General features: G+C 41.1%; 1 protein-coding gene across 2 annotated transcripts in view; it reads right to left on the bottom strand.

The window, feature by feature from the left end:
- SMS (spermine synthase) overlaps positions 1–14,138 on the bottom strand; it is a 54,746-nt gene that overhangs the window by 12,274 nt on the left and 28,334 nt on the right. For both annotated transcript variants that reach the window (XM_040468920.1, XM_040468921.1), the window contains exons 3-7: positions 13,958–14,048; positions 13,354–13,418; positions 8,002–8,177; positions 7,063–7,217; positions 5,974–6,063 (exon numbers count right to left, since the gene is read on the bottom strand). In XM_040468920.1, coding sequence (XP_040324854.1) covers positions 5,974–6,063; positions 7,063–7,217; positions 8,002–8,177; positions 13,354–13,418; positions 13,958–14,048 — 577 coding nt within the window. The remainder of the gene's footprint in view (positions 1–5,973; positions 6,064–7,062; positions 7,218–8,001; positions 8,178–13,353; positions 13,419–13,957; positions 14,049–14,138) is intronic.

Genomic DNA, 14,138 nt, shown 5'->3' with positions numbered 1-14,138 from the left:
TTTAACGTTGGGTCATTATTCCTAAATGTGAAACCTGAAACCATAAAAAATCCTAGAAGAGAACACATGCAGTAACATCTCTAACACTGGCCATAGCAACATTTTTCTAAATATGCCTCCGGAAGCAACAGAAACAAAAGCAAAAATAAACTATTGGGACTACGTCAAAATAAAAAGCTTCTGCACAACTATCAACAAAACTAAAAGACAAACTATGGAATGGGAGAAGATATTTGCAAATGACATATCTGATAAAGGGTCAGGATGAAATAAAGAACTTACACAACTCAACATCCAAAATATAAATAATCCAATTTAAAAATGAGCAGAATACATGAACAGACATTCTTCCAAAGACAGCCAGATGGCCAACAGACACATGAAAAGATGCACATTATCAGGCAAATGCAAATCAAAGCCACAATGAGGTATTACCTCACACCTGTCAGAATGGCTAAAATCAAAAACACAGGAAACAACAGGTGTTGGTGAGGATGCGGAGAAAAAGGAACACTCATGCGCTGTTGATGGGAATGCAAACTGGTGCAGTCACTATGGAAAACAGCATGGAGGTTCCCCAAAAAGTTAAAAATGGAACTACCTTATGATCCAGCAATTGCACTACCAGGTATTTACCCAAAGAATACAAGAACATTAATTCAAAGGGATACATGCACACCAATGTTTATGGCAACATTATTCACAGTAACTGAGATACAGAAGCAGCCGAAGTGTCAATCAATTAAAGAAGAGGTGGCCTGTGCACACATACAATGGAATATTACTCAGCCATAAAAAAAGAATAAATCCTTGCAATTTGTAATGACATGGACAGAGCTCGAGTATAATGCTAAGCGAAATAACTCAGTATAAGATAGACAAATACCATATGATTTCACTCATAAGTGGAATTTAAGAAACAAAACAAATGAACAATTAAAAAAGAGAGAAACCAAAAAACAGACTCTTAACTATGGAGAACAAACCAATGGTTACCAGAGGGGAGGTGGATGAACTAGGTGAAGGGGATTAAGAGCACATATATCATGCTGAGCACTGAGAAGTATATAGACTTGTTGAATCACTATATGGTACACCTGAAACTAATATAACAATCTGTAAACTACACTGGTACTAAAATTAAAAGCTTAGGGGCGCCTGGGTGGCTTAGTCAGTTAAGCAGCTGACTTCAGCTCAGGTCATGATCTCATGGTTCGTGGGTTCAAGCCCCACATCAGGCTCTGTGCTGGCAGCTCGGAGCCTGGATCCTGCTTCTGATTCTGTGTCTCCCTCCCTCTCTGCACCCCCCCACCCCACACACACTCTGTCTCTGTCTCTCAAAAATAAATAAAAATGTAAAAAAAAAAAGTTAAAAGCTTAAAAAAACCTCAATTGGCCATTATTGTGAATAGGATCTCCAACCCATTCTCCACCTCCAATTTCTATTCAAACTGTTTTGCATTTAACAAAGCTAAAAAAATTTTTTTAGACTCTGTCCAATCACTGCACCAAATTCTCATGAACTCAACTAGTTTTCTAGGTGAGTTTCCTAGATTTTCTAAGCATTCATATCATCTGCAAATGATTCTATATTTTTACTGTTTTCATTTTTCTACTTTACTACATTAGCTAATGCCTCAAAAGTGAATAAAGGTAATAATAAGCATTTTCACCTTATTTCTAATTTTAATGGAAATGCCTTATGTATTTTGATATTTTATAGAACATTTAAGTTTCTCTTTTTCAAATTTTTTATTTATTTATTATTCGTGGGCGGGGGGAGAGAACACGCAAGCAAGGGAGAGGGCTAGAGGAAGAGAGAGAGAGAGAGAGAGAGAGAAAGAAAGAGAATAGCTCAAGCAGGCTCTGTGCTCAGTTCAGGTCATGATCTCATGGCTCGTGAGTTCAAGCGGCTGGAGTTCAAGCCTGGCTTGGGAGTTCAAGCCTGGCTTGTGAGTTCAAGCCTGGTGTCAAGTTCTGTGCTGACAGCTCAGAGCTCGAAGCCTGCTTCGGATTCTGTGTCTCCTCCCTCTCTCTCTCTGCCCCTCCCCTGCTGGTGCTCTGTGTCTCTCTCTCTCTTTCAAAACTAAATAAACATTAATAAAAAAATTAAAAGTCAGATGCTTTACTGAGCCACCCAGACACCCCAAATACATTTGAACAGAATCTTGAATGTGTATCTCCAGATTTATAAACAATTTAGATGAGTGCTTTAATTTGTTGATATGTAAATTACTTACCCCTCCCTACCCCATCTTCCCTAATGTGCTTGCATCCAATTTTGATTTCATGGTACATGTGTTAATTTTTTAAGCCGAGGCAAGAATTCTATCTATATTAAAATGTAGTTGTGATTGTTTTGTGGGCAAAGGGAGAAAAAGATACATATTTCACATCTACTATTTTGAGAGTTTAAAAAGGGAGAGGGGATAAGGTTCTTCAGAGCATGACAGATTTGTTTCACACAAAGCTAAAAGTTACCACTGTTGGCAAATAATGTTTGCATTGTTAGCCAGACTTGGCTAAGGTGTTTTAACCTGTAATCCTCACACCTGTGCCAAGTGGGTATTATTTCAATTTTATGGGTGGAGATTAAACTTAGAGAGTTCAAAGGACATTTATACAAGGTTATAGGGTAACTTTAGAAGGGTGATTCAGATTCTTGTCTCCCTGGCTCTTTTTTCTAACTTCCTTATATGGATTCAGAAAAACAATTTAAGCATAAACAGAACCACAAACGCAAACCTGCAGTAATGTTGAGTTGTAGATTGTTGTAATTAGAGGCTGGATATATGTGGGACAGTTTACTAATGTCCTTGGAAAATAACTCTTGACTTCAAGTCTGTCTGAAAATAGAGCACCAAAGGCAGGTAGTGACATTGACATTTAGACATTCTAGGGAATGGTAAAAATAGTATTTTATTTTGAAATGGTTTGGCTTTTGAGGAAGGTGGGTGTCTGAATGCATCCCCCCCCTCCACTTTGCTGGATTAGAACAACCATTAAGGGGAGCCTGGAAAATTCTGAGGTTGAGAGTTTTCTAGGTGTGTTCAAGGGGTTGAGGGTTCCTGGTCTGGGGGTAGCAACAGGCAAGCCCCTTAGCCATTAAAATATTACTATTAAAAAACACCAGGTCTTTGCAAATGTTTATCATTTGAAAAACAGATACTCTGTTGACCATTTTTAGAAATTAGAAAATGTTGGGGCGCCTGGGTGGCGCAGTTGGTTAAGCATCCGACTTCAGCCAGGTCACGATCTCGCGGTCCGTGAGTTTGAGCCCCGCGTCGGGCTCTGGGCTGATGGCTCAGAGCCTGGAGCCGGTTTCCGATTCTGTGTCTCCCTCTCTCTCTGCCCCTCCCCCGTTCATGCTCTGTCTCTCTCTGTCCCAAAAATAAATAAACGTTGAAAAAAAAAATTTATAAAAAAAAAAAAAAAAAAGAAATTAGAAAATGTTCCAAAGCGCTCCCCACTCCTTTTATAATTATAGAGTAACTTTAATACTAAAATCCTTAAAAGTAGTACAAAAAAATAAAGATTGATTTTGATGAGTGTACAAGATTTTCAAGTAAAAGAGTAATTAAATCTAGCAGTTTATTTAAAGAACTGTATTAGGCCCAAGAAAGATGTAGTTGAGAAACAAAGATGGGAATCTTGAGAAATCTGTCAACATGATTCATTATATGAATTATTTAAAAAGAGACAATAATGTATTAACAGACAAAACATTTAGGGATATTCAGCAGTCATTCTTATTTCTTTTTTTATATTTTCCATTTTTTTTTAATGTTTATTTTTGAGAGAGAGAGAGTGCGAATGGGAGAGGTGCAGAGAGAAAGGCAACACAGAAACAGAAGCAGGCTCCAGGCTCTGAGCTGTCAGCACAGAGCCCAATGGCAGGGCTCGAACCCACGAACCATGAGATCGTGACCTGAGCTGAAGTTGGACACTTAACCAACTGAGCCACCCGGGCACCCCTCAGCAGTCATTCTTAATAAAAAGTCTTTTAGGGGTGCCTGGGTGGCTTAGTCAGTTAAGCGTCCAGTTAAGTGTCCGACTTCAGCTCAGGTCATGATCTCACGGTTTGTGAGTGTGGAGCCCCGTGTCAGGCTCTGTGCTAAGAGCTCAGAGCCTGGAGCTTGCTTCGGATTCTGTGTCTCCCCCTCTCTCTGCCCCTCCCATGCTCATGCTCTGTCTCTGTCTCTCAATAATAAATAAACGTTAAAAATTTTTTTTAAAGTCTTTTAGGTAAGATAAAATTGGAATGGAAGGGAAACTACCCAAGCTGCTTAACCGACTGAGCCACTCAGGAGCCCCTTGTCTGACTCTTTACCTCAGCTCAGGTCTTGTCTCAGGGTCATGAATTCAAGCCCCATGTTGGGCTCCACACTGGGTGTGAAGCCTACTTTTTTTTTTTTTTTTTTTTTCAATTTATTTTTGGGACAGAGAGAGACAGAGCATGAACGGGGGAGGGGCAGAGAGAGAGGGAGACACAGAATCGGAAACAGGCTCCAGGCTCTGAGCCATCAGCCCAGAGCCCGATGCGGGGCTCAAACTCACGGACCGCGAGATCGTGACCTGGCTGAAGTCGGACGCTTAACCGACTGCGCCACCCAGGCGCCCCTGAAGCCTACTTTTAAAAAGATTTATTTGCTTGGTTATCTTGCTCTAAACAAGTACTGTAGATATGGGCACTAAACACATGCATGCTCAAAATACAATTCAAAATGTACCCGATACACTGTAATGACTGGTTAACTTGCAAGCACAGTACAATTTAGGACAGAAACTAATTTACTTAGCAAGAAGCAAATGTTTAAATACACATATAAATCACACAAAGAGGGTCTGAAGAGTAGCAGAACACGTCACCTCAAAATATGCCACTTTCATATATTGATTATTTTGAGTGGTAGGCACTTGAAAAACCGCAAATGCAGAGAAGCTTTCTTTAAACTCCGCCTTCATCTGCCTAAAAGATGGAGCCTCTGAAAGAAACTCAATTGTCAGAGATCCCCTCTCTGGGGGATTCAACCAGAGAAGGTTGACCCTTATCACAGAACACCAAACTTTGTCACAAACATCAAACCTGTCCCATCTGTTCTTCCAAGGGCCCTTTATCTTTACTAACAGTCACTCTAAGACACCTACGACCCCCTTCCCTATTCAGATGATATTTAAGTCTAAATCCTAAAGCTACCTCTGAATTACTCAGTTATCTCTAGGTCTCTCCCAAGCATACACGAACTATATATGTTAATGAACTTGTCCTTCTCTTGTTAAGCTGTCTTTCATTATAGGAATCTCAGCCAAGAACCAGAAGGGCAGGGGGTAAGAGCGTTGACAATACAGAGTCTGTCCACCTCTGGCCCTCCACCTTGTTCATGCTTGCTCAGTGACCTCTCACGGAGCTATGTGTTCCAGCACCTTGGAGATTAATATACATACCTTCGAAATGCCTATCAAGGCCAGGATAGGTTTGGCTTCCTATGAATCTGTTAGAGATAACATAGTCTTTCCCCCTTCCTGATGCACAGGTGGTGCCATAAAATATAATTAAAGGTTAGCTGTCAAGTAGGTGCACCCAAACCCTCTGATCTCACTACAGTACCCCTCCTGCATATCCTCTCACTCTATAAATCTGTAGATTACAGTCTGGACTTTGCAGAGAATAACTATACAGCTGCCACGGGTCATCCTCTGCCCCATCCCACCTGTCAGCAAGTATCTCTGAATAAAACTCTGTGTAACCTGTATGGAGTGGCCTACTTTGTTTTCTGGTCACAAAGTGCCTTCTCAGTTTGGGGGGATATTTTACTCTCCTTCCTCCACCTTCTAGAGAGAAAATTTTTCCTTCCCTACAAGGTGATCTATTTATTTCTTAACCAATGATACTTAAAGCTGTTTTAGGAAGGCACAATTCAAGTCAATAACGTATCAGTTGACTTAAAAATGTTATCCGGAAAATATAATTACCTGATAGCAGTCTCCTTTAAGATTGTCTAAGACGTCACCACATGTTTTTCGCATGTATTTCTTACATCCATCAATCACCATTTGGTCAATGTTCAAACAGGTCAAGGAGAAATTCATCCTGAATTTAGATCAAAGAATTCTGAAACAGTAACACTATTGTTTTGAGAGCGAGAGGGTGCCAGTGAGCAAGGGACAGAGAAAGAATCCCACAAGAGGCGGGTGAGGGTAGAGGGGGGAGAAGTGGGGTTCACTGGATGTGGGCCTCAAACTCATGAACCATGAGATCATGACCTGAGCCGAAGTCAGATGCTTAACGACTGAGCCACCCAGGTGCCCTGAAACAGTAACACCTTAAAGAAAAGGTACAGGGCAGCTGGCTGGCTCAACCAGCGGAACAAGTGACTCTTGATCACAGGGTTATAAGTTCAAACCGCAAGCTGGATGGGGATTACTTAAAAATAAAATCTTTAGGGGCACCTGGGTAGCTCAGTAGGTTGAGCGTCGGACTTAGGCTCAGATCATGAACTTGCCATTCGTGAGTTTGAGCCCTGCGTTGGGTTCTGTGCTGACAAATCAGAGCCTGGAGCCTGCTTTGGATTCTGTGTCTCCCTCTCTCTCTGTTACTTCCCCACTCACACTCTCTCTCAAAAATAAAGATTTTTTTTTAAATTAAAAAAATAAAAAAATAGAATCTTTAAAAAAATAAAGAAAAGGTAAGACAATTATTTTATAACACTAATGGGTTTCATATTTACCCCCAAAAAACCCATGAATGAGATAATGATTTCATTTTTGTACCAAGGTCATTCAAAAGGGACTGAATTTTCTTTTCTCCTCATGAAGCCCTTCCAGGAAGTGTTAAGCAGTAGATGCTGGACCAAGATTATTTTCTCTTTATTTTGCAACTAGAGCCATCTCTGCTGCTTTGTTCGTAACCACATGAAAAGGCTACTAGGACTAAATTGAAATGTTCGTTCAAGACAGTATTTATAACACATTTGCCTCATAACATTAACTGGAGCCTTAAGACAAAAAAGGAGGAAGAAAGCAAAAGAAGTCAACTGAACTTCATCTCTAAGTAAAGGATATCTCTACCATAGTGACCATCTTTGGTTTCAGTTTGACTATTTCACATAATATGCCCCCATCTCCGCCCCCTAGAATCAGCACGTCTTTGCCACTGTAGTCTTCTTTTCCACTGCCCATGATGGCCTGGGTATACGCCAAATCACTCTCCGCCAGATCTAGGGAGGAAAAACACAGGTCCAAAATGGTGACTCTACCCAAAGCCATACCATGACCTGACTCACCATACTGGAAAGTGCTGGAATCTAGCCTAAAATACAAATTTAAAAAATTTTTGATCTTTAAAAACTGTCAACAATGTGCAGAGCTACTTTTATTTTTTCTGGACTGTGGATTTTTCATCAACCCTACCCATCTGACACCTAATACATTACATACAGATTACACACACATATACCTTGAAGAAAACTCAGTCTTACAAATGTTCTGATATGCCAATTAAAAGCAATTACATCTTTCATTACATGAAGTATAACATCTAAGAGTTGTTCCAAATATGAGAGGGAGAAAGCAAACCAGGGTTTAGAGGAAACAAGATTGACCAGGAGTTGCTAATTACTGTCACTCAATGGTGAACATACATGGGTTCATCATACTATTTTGTACACTTGGGTTTGAAATTTTCCATAACAAAAAGATTTCCTAAAAAATAAGCAATCATATTTTCTTTACAGAAGTATTATCCAAATACTCAACACTAAGAAAACTAAAAAAAAGGAACATCAAGACCAAGTTTTCATGGCTCTGCCATAAAACACGAAAGCCCAGACAATTCACAGGTTAATGTGACATAAACATTCCTATAAAACAAAACAAAACAAAACAAAACAAAACAAACAGCACTGCCAAGGACAAAGTAGGACAAATCCACAATGGTGTATTTATGAGGAAAACATTGTCACTTTGCTATGCAACTGGGGTAGGGATGGAATGAATACTTACTAACATCCCCACTAAGGATGAGAATGTTTCCAAATTGCTTTGAGTGTAGAATTTTAATGTTCTGATAAGGTGAATCTTCATCATACACCACTTCATCTATGTCATACTCAACCAGGCGACCATCAGCAGTGGGCCAGTATCTGTCGATGGCCCCTCCTCGAACTATGGGTGGTAATCTGGAAAAAAGGAAAAAGGAATGAGCCTTACAGGAACTGCTTACGGGCTGCTTATGGTGACACTGCCTTAAAAGCGAATCTTTTGGGGCGCCTGGGTGACTCAGTTGGTTAAGCGTCCAACTTTAGCTCAGGTCATGATCTCGCGGTGAGTGCGAGCCCCTGCTTCACATTCTGTGTCTCCCCCTCCCTGCCCCTCCCATGAGCATGCTTTGTCTTTGTCTCTCAATAATAAACAAATGTAAAAAAAAAAATTTTTTTTTTTTTTTTTTTTTAGGGTGAATCTGGAGGAGCACCTGGCTGGCTCAGTGGAGCATGCAACTCTGATCTCAGGGGTGATCCACAGGAGTATAAGCCTCACATTGTGGGTAGAGAGTACCTTAAAAATAAAAGTGGGGGCACCTGGGTAGCTCAGTCAGTTGAGCATCCAACTTCAGCGCAGGTCATGATCTCATGGTTCATGAGTTTGAGCCCCACATCAGGCTCTGGGCTGACAGTGCAGAGCCTGCCTAGGATTTTCTTTCTCCTCTCTCTCTCACAAAATAAATAAAAAAAAATTTTTTTAAGTGAACCTGGAAGCAGGAGTGTACAAAAAGCAAGCCATAATGACCTCATGGCCAATTCCTGAGTAGTATATAAATCTAAAGCTTGGTATTTCAGCTATATACAAACATGGCCCCTACCAAATCTAAACAACTGTGGTACACTAAGAGTTTACTTTTTAAATAAACCTTTCTGGCATAATTTAATTTTCCCTTAAAAAAAAGTTGGGAGAAAATGGCAACCTCAGACATCATACTTCATACCCCAAATACTTCAGCAAAAATCAAAACTGCCTACACAACCACACTGCCATTACCAAATTCATACAAGCGCACATGGAAGCAAAACTACCATCTAGTACACAATCCATATTTAAATATCCCCACAATCGTCTCAATCATGTCATTGATAGCTATTCTGCTTTTGAATGAAGAATCATACACTATATTTTGTTTTCCTTTTTTGACCCTCATTTCACCTAGTATAGTTTTTCCTCTCATGTGTTTCACAACCCTGACCTCTCAGTCCAGACCAGGTGTTCTGCAGAAAATCCCTCATGAGGGTTTGCCTGAAGATCTCTTCATCAAAGTCAGGTTGGCATGTATTTACACAGGCATCACATCAGGGGCAGAAGATGTGTGCTTCCTATCGTTAGAGATGTAAGTGTGACCACTTGGTTCAAATAGATGGCACCAGATCTCTTAATTTGCAATAGTACCTTTTTCCCTTTGAAATTACTAAGCAAGCTATGGGGTAGTCCTCTGAAATTGGGTGAAGGTCCAGTAGTGGCTTTGGCATCTAGAAAATTCTTGGCCAAACCAGTTATTATTACTACAAGGACTGCAAACTGATGATTTTCCCATTCCATTCCATTTTGTAAAAGTTCAGTATTGTAGACAAGGTGAATATACTAGAAACTACCAGCAGAGGACACTAAATGACAATGAAAACAAGACCCAGAAAAGGAGCTTGGCAAATCTAACAGGAACACAAAATGAAAACTGACTACACGTATAACTATGTGCAAGTCATATGTTCTCAGATACAGTGGTTTCAACCATAAAACAGATTAGCAATAAAACAGCTGTATACTGGCATCTGCTACCTCTGACTTGCTCTGATGACTCTCTTTGTTCCCCTCACTCACCTATTTCCAGGAATACAATCTGAACCTGTCTTAATGAAGCTTCCTCTGAGCAAACACTAACTATAAAAAACATAGAGATTTACACAAAGCAAATTTCCATAAACTCTCATTTAATCCTAACAACTCCTGATTTAACCACTTGATCTTTTAAGTGAACAAATGCAGCTGTTGTAATTACTAGCGGACAAGAGGTTTGTCTTGTAAAATGTGGTGCCCCAAACAGGGTAATATTTCCCACTCCCTCTCTCCAGAACAGGCAAACAGGACTTGGAGGTAGCCTCTTCCACCTTGGCTGAGGGTTGGTGGGTGGAAGGAGGTGGGGAGGTAAACCACCTGTGACATTAGATGATGGTGACAAATATCAAGTCATGGGTTTTCAAGGGAGTAAATCCACCCCTAGTTGACCACCCGCCAGCTATCGACAATTACTGAACTATGCACAAACCTGCTGAAAATACATGTCCGTTCTCAACTGTGTCACTAGTGCCTTGGCTAAAGAGCTCTTCCCTTGATTGCAACACAATGGTTCTGTTTTTCTTTTTTTTTAGGATTTTATTTCTGGGGCACCTGGGTGGCTCAGTCAAGTTAAGTGTCCGACTCTTGATCTCAGGTCAGTCATGATCTCGCGGTTCTTGAGTCTGAGCCCCACATCAGGCTCTGTGCTGATGGCACGGAGCCTGCTTGGGGTTCTCTAATTGTCTCTGTCCCTCCTTCATTTGTGCTCTCTCTCTCAAAATACATACACTTTTTAAAAAACCTTATTTCTAAGTAATCTCTATACCCAATGTGGGGCTCGAACTCACAACCCCGAGATCAGAAGCTGCAATGCTCCACCGACTCAGGTTATGATCTCACAATTCAGGAGATTGAGCTCCACATTGGGCTCTGTACTGACAACATGGAGCCTGCTTGGGATTCTCTCTCTCTCTGCCTCTGCCTCCCTCTCTCAAAATAAATAAATATTTTTTTAAAAGAATCCATAAAGTTTATTTATTTTGAGAGAGAGAGCGCGAGCACAAGTGGGGAAGGGACAGAGAGAAAGAATCCCAAACAGGCTCTGAACCATCAATGCAGAGCCCGATTCAGGCTCGAACTCATGAACTGTGAGATCATAACCTGAGCAGAAATCAAGAGTCAGATGCTTAACCAAATGAGCTACCCGTGCACCCCAACACATTGGTCTTTAAAGCCTGGCAAAGAAACAAAAAGGATCTCTAACAGGATGGGGAAGCCATCTATCTTGATGAAGCACTCATCCCAGCATGAAGTACATCTATCTCTTTGGAACGGGCTACAGGAGATATTCCAGAGCCCCACACAACTCTGGTTTCAACTGTCACTGCTGAACACTAAAAATGGATCCTAGAGAGAAAGTCAGGTAAAGTATGTCCTGGGCCTCAGGTACACTGGGTAAACCACAATATGTCCCTCCACTCCTCAACGAAACTTAAATGATGTGAGTTTGTTTTCCTGTTCCTTTTCTTTTGAAAAACAATATGAAAATGAATTCTCTAATACATCCCATAGCTTCTTAGTTGAAAATTCAGATTTAAGTCATCAGCCACAGGGGAACAATAATTTCAGATGTTACTGAGTTACCTGTTAATGACTGAATTTCTTTTTTTTTTTTAATTTTTTTTTAACATTTATTGATTTTTTTGAGACAGAGAGAGACAGAGCATGAACAGGAAAGGGTCAGAGAGAGAAGGAGACACAGAATCCGAAACAGGCTCCAGGCTCTGAGCTGTAAGCACAGAGCCCAACGCGGGGCTTGAACCCACGAACCATGAGATCATGACCTGAGCCAAAGTCGGACGCTTAACCGACTGAGCCACCCAGGCGCCCCAATGACTGAATTTCTAACCATGTCATTCCCCAAAGAGAAAAGTGGCACCATCCTTGTCCTTTTGAGGCCAATAACAAAAAGCCTACCACCAAATATTCCCAATAACTTCTCGACACCTCCACCCTGGTTTTATGAAAAGATTTAACAGCAGCAACAAGCAAAAGCAAAGTCTGTATTGTGAATTGAAAATATGAAGCTTAACTCCACTCTCAAAACTCCTCTACCAAAAAGAATCAGACTTGTCATGAATGCCGAAAACCACAAACGCATTCCATCTATTTACTCACTCCTAAAAACAACCCCAATAAAAGACCAATAAAAATCAGAGGCATTTTGATGTTGGCAAATTCATTATCATGGAGTTAACACATTTTACAACACAGTGGGAACCTGCTGAATGCAAGCTGGTGCAGATATGAAAATGGTGCAAGCAGGGAAAGATGGAAAATCCACAAGTGTGAGGGTGTGAACATACTTTTAAGGATAGGAAAGAGGGAAATATAGCTGCAGATGCATACACTGAACTTAGGCGGGATACACAAATCTAGGTACTCTGGCAGATTTCAACAAAGTGGGCAACTTGTGGACTGTTACACTCGTTTACTGGCAGTTCCCTGCTTTCTACCTTACCAGAGATCAAACAACTTTCTGGTTAAGCTTACATCAGCCCTGGAGCTTTCCTATGGGCTGAGGAACTCAGCATGCTGAGCAATTCAGTCCTTACACATCCTCGGTCTTGCCAAAATGAATTCCCTCTTCTAGAAAGTGCTGTCAACTAGGGAAATCTGTATTCTGGTCGCTTCCATCAGTGGTAGTGCAACCTTGGTGCAGTGTGTTTGCTGTTGTGAGTAATGGGCCAGCCTCCTACTCCTGGGGCCTGATAAGGAGCCACCCACACAGGGAAGAGCAAACTGCTGAGAATTACCTGCTGGGCATCCATGATTCACTTCTATTATTAATTCCCAGGACCCACCCGAGACTGTCCATTCCAACAAACGTCAAAACTGTTATTTCTATCAAAGCTCTTTTAACAACTGACATCACAGACAAATACCTCTACACTGTTCAAGAGAACTTTTGGTAGGAACAGAAACGTTCCTTATCTGTGCTGTGCACTATGACAGTCACTAGCCATTAGCTACTAACAGGAGACTAGTGAGAGGAGAGGAATGGAACTATTTTTATTAACTTAAGTTTAAACAGCCAAAAACTGTCTTCATTACCATTTGAAAAGAACCGACCTGTGGCTGCTCAAAGTGGGTGGCCTCTCAATTCTTCCTATCTTGCAGTTACCTTACTTGAAAGCTGTGAGACAAATTTTCTGTCACCTCATCTTGTCCTGAATCTTAGAACTGAATTCCACTTGAGAGCGCAGAGTTCTGAGCAGAGAGAGCGCGTTTTCACTTTACTGGACCAGGTTGGGAAGTTTTCTAACTCCCCTGTGACTGAGATGGAAGCCCCATCAGCTCTCTGCTTTATACAGTTCCAGCTCCTGAGACTCACTCCCTATCTCCTTTCTACCCTGTCTTGTTTGGGTGTGAGGCACCTGCTAGCTCAGGCTATCATGTTGCCAAAAGCAGCCCGTACTCGGGGACAACACGACCATTCCGATGATCTTACCCGACATTCAGGAGTGAACTTACCGCTTCACCCGCCCAGTACTGTCCGGACTCAATTCTTTCATTCTTTCTTCTACTTTGTTCAGAAGCTACAATTAAAAGAAAAGAAGTCAATGGGCTTACAGAACAGGCTAAGAGGTACACCGAAGTTACAGACCAGGAGGCTGAGGCCGTGGTGATAGACCTGTGCTTTTACTCCTGTCCTCCCCCATCCCTTCAGCAGCCTCCAGACCTGGCCCAGTTCCACACACCACACCAACCAGGCCTCAAGGTGCCGACCCAACCTCAGTCTAAGTCACCAGTGAAATAACGGGGAAGGGGAGAGCAGAAGGGTAAGGCACATAGAACATCCTGCTTAAAGGTGTACGTTCCATCCAGTGGCAACAAGTAAAATTACTCAGTATTCAAGCAATCAAGGGAATGATGACAAGCCAGGTTCCTAACAATAACTGAGGAACAACTATTTTTCTTCTAAAATCATTGATCTGGAGGGAGGAAAGTTTAAAGTTAACTGGGTTGTCAGCAATTAAGTAAAATAACTTTACCATTAAAATAGACATTTAATGATCCTCAAATACTTATAATTACATCGAAGTAAATAAAAAGTCAATAAAAGTGAAAAACCAACACTGTCAACTTCTTGGCCTTGTGAATCACCATCATAACTCTGAAGGTCCAATAACACCAGTCCATGTGGGTAAATTCTCAAATTGGCAAAACTACAAAGGAAAGTATAATTTTAAGGTTAGGAATTGTATCATGGCATTCCCAAGAAAAAGACACCAACCCACCCAATTAAAAGGAAAGAC

The sequence above is a fragment of the Herpailurus yagouaroundi genome, unplaced genomic scaffold, assembly GCF_014898765.1.
Source record: "Herpailurus yagouaroundi ecotype Mexico unplaced genomic scaffold, PumYag 67793, whole genome shotgun sequence".
Classification (NCBI taxonomy): Eukaryota; Metazoa; Chordata; class Mammalia; order Carnivora; family Felidae; genus Herpailurus; species Herpailurus yagouaroundi.
This window is presented reverse-complemented; position numbering and strand designations above follow the sequence as displayed.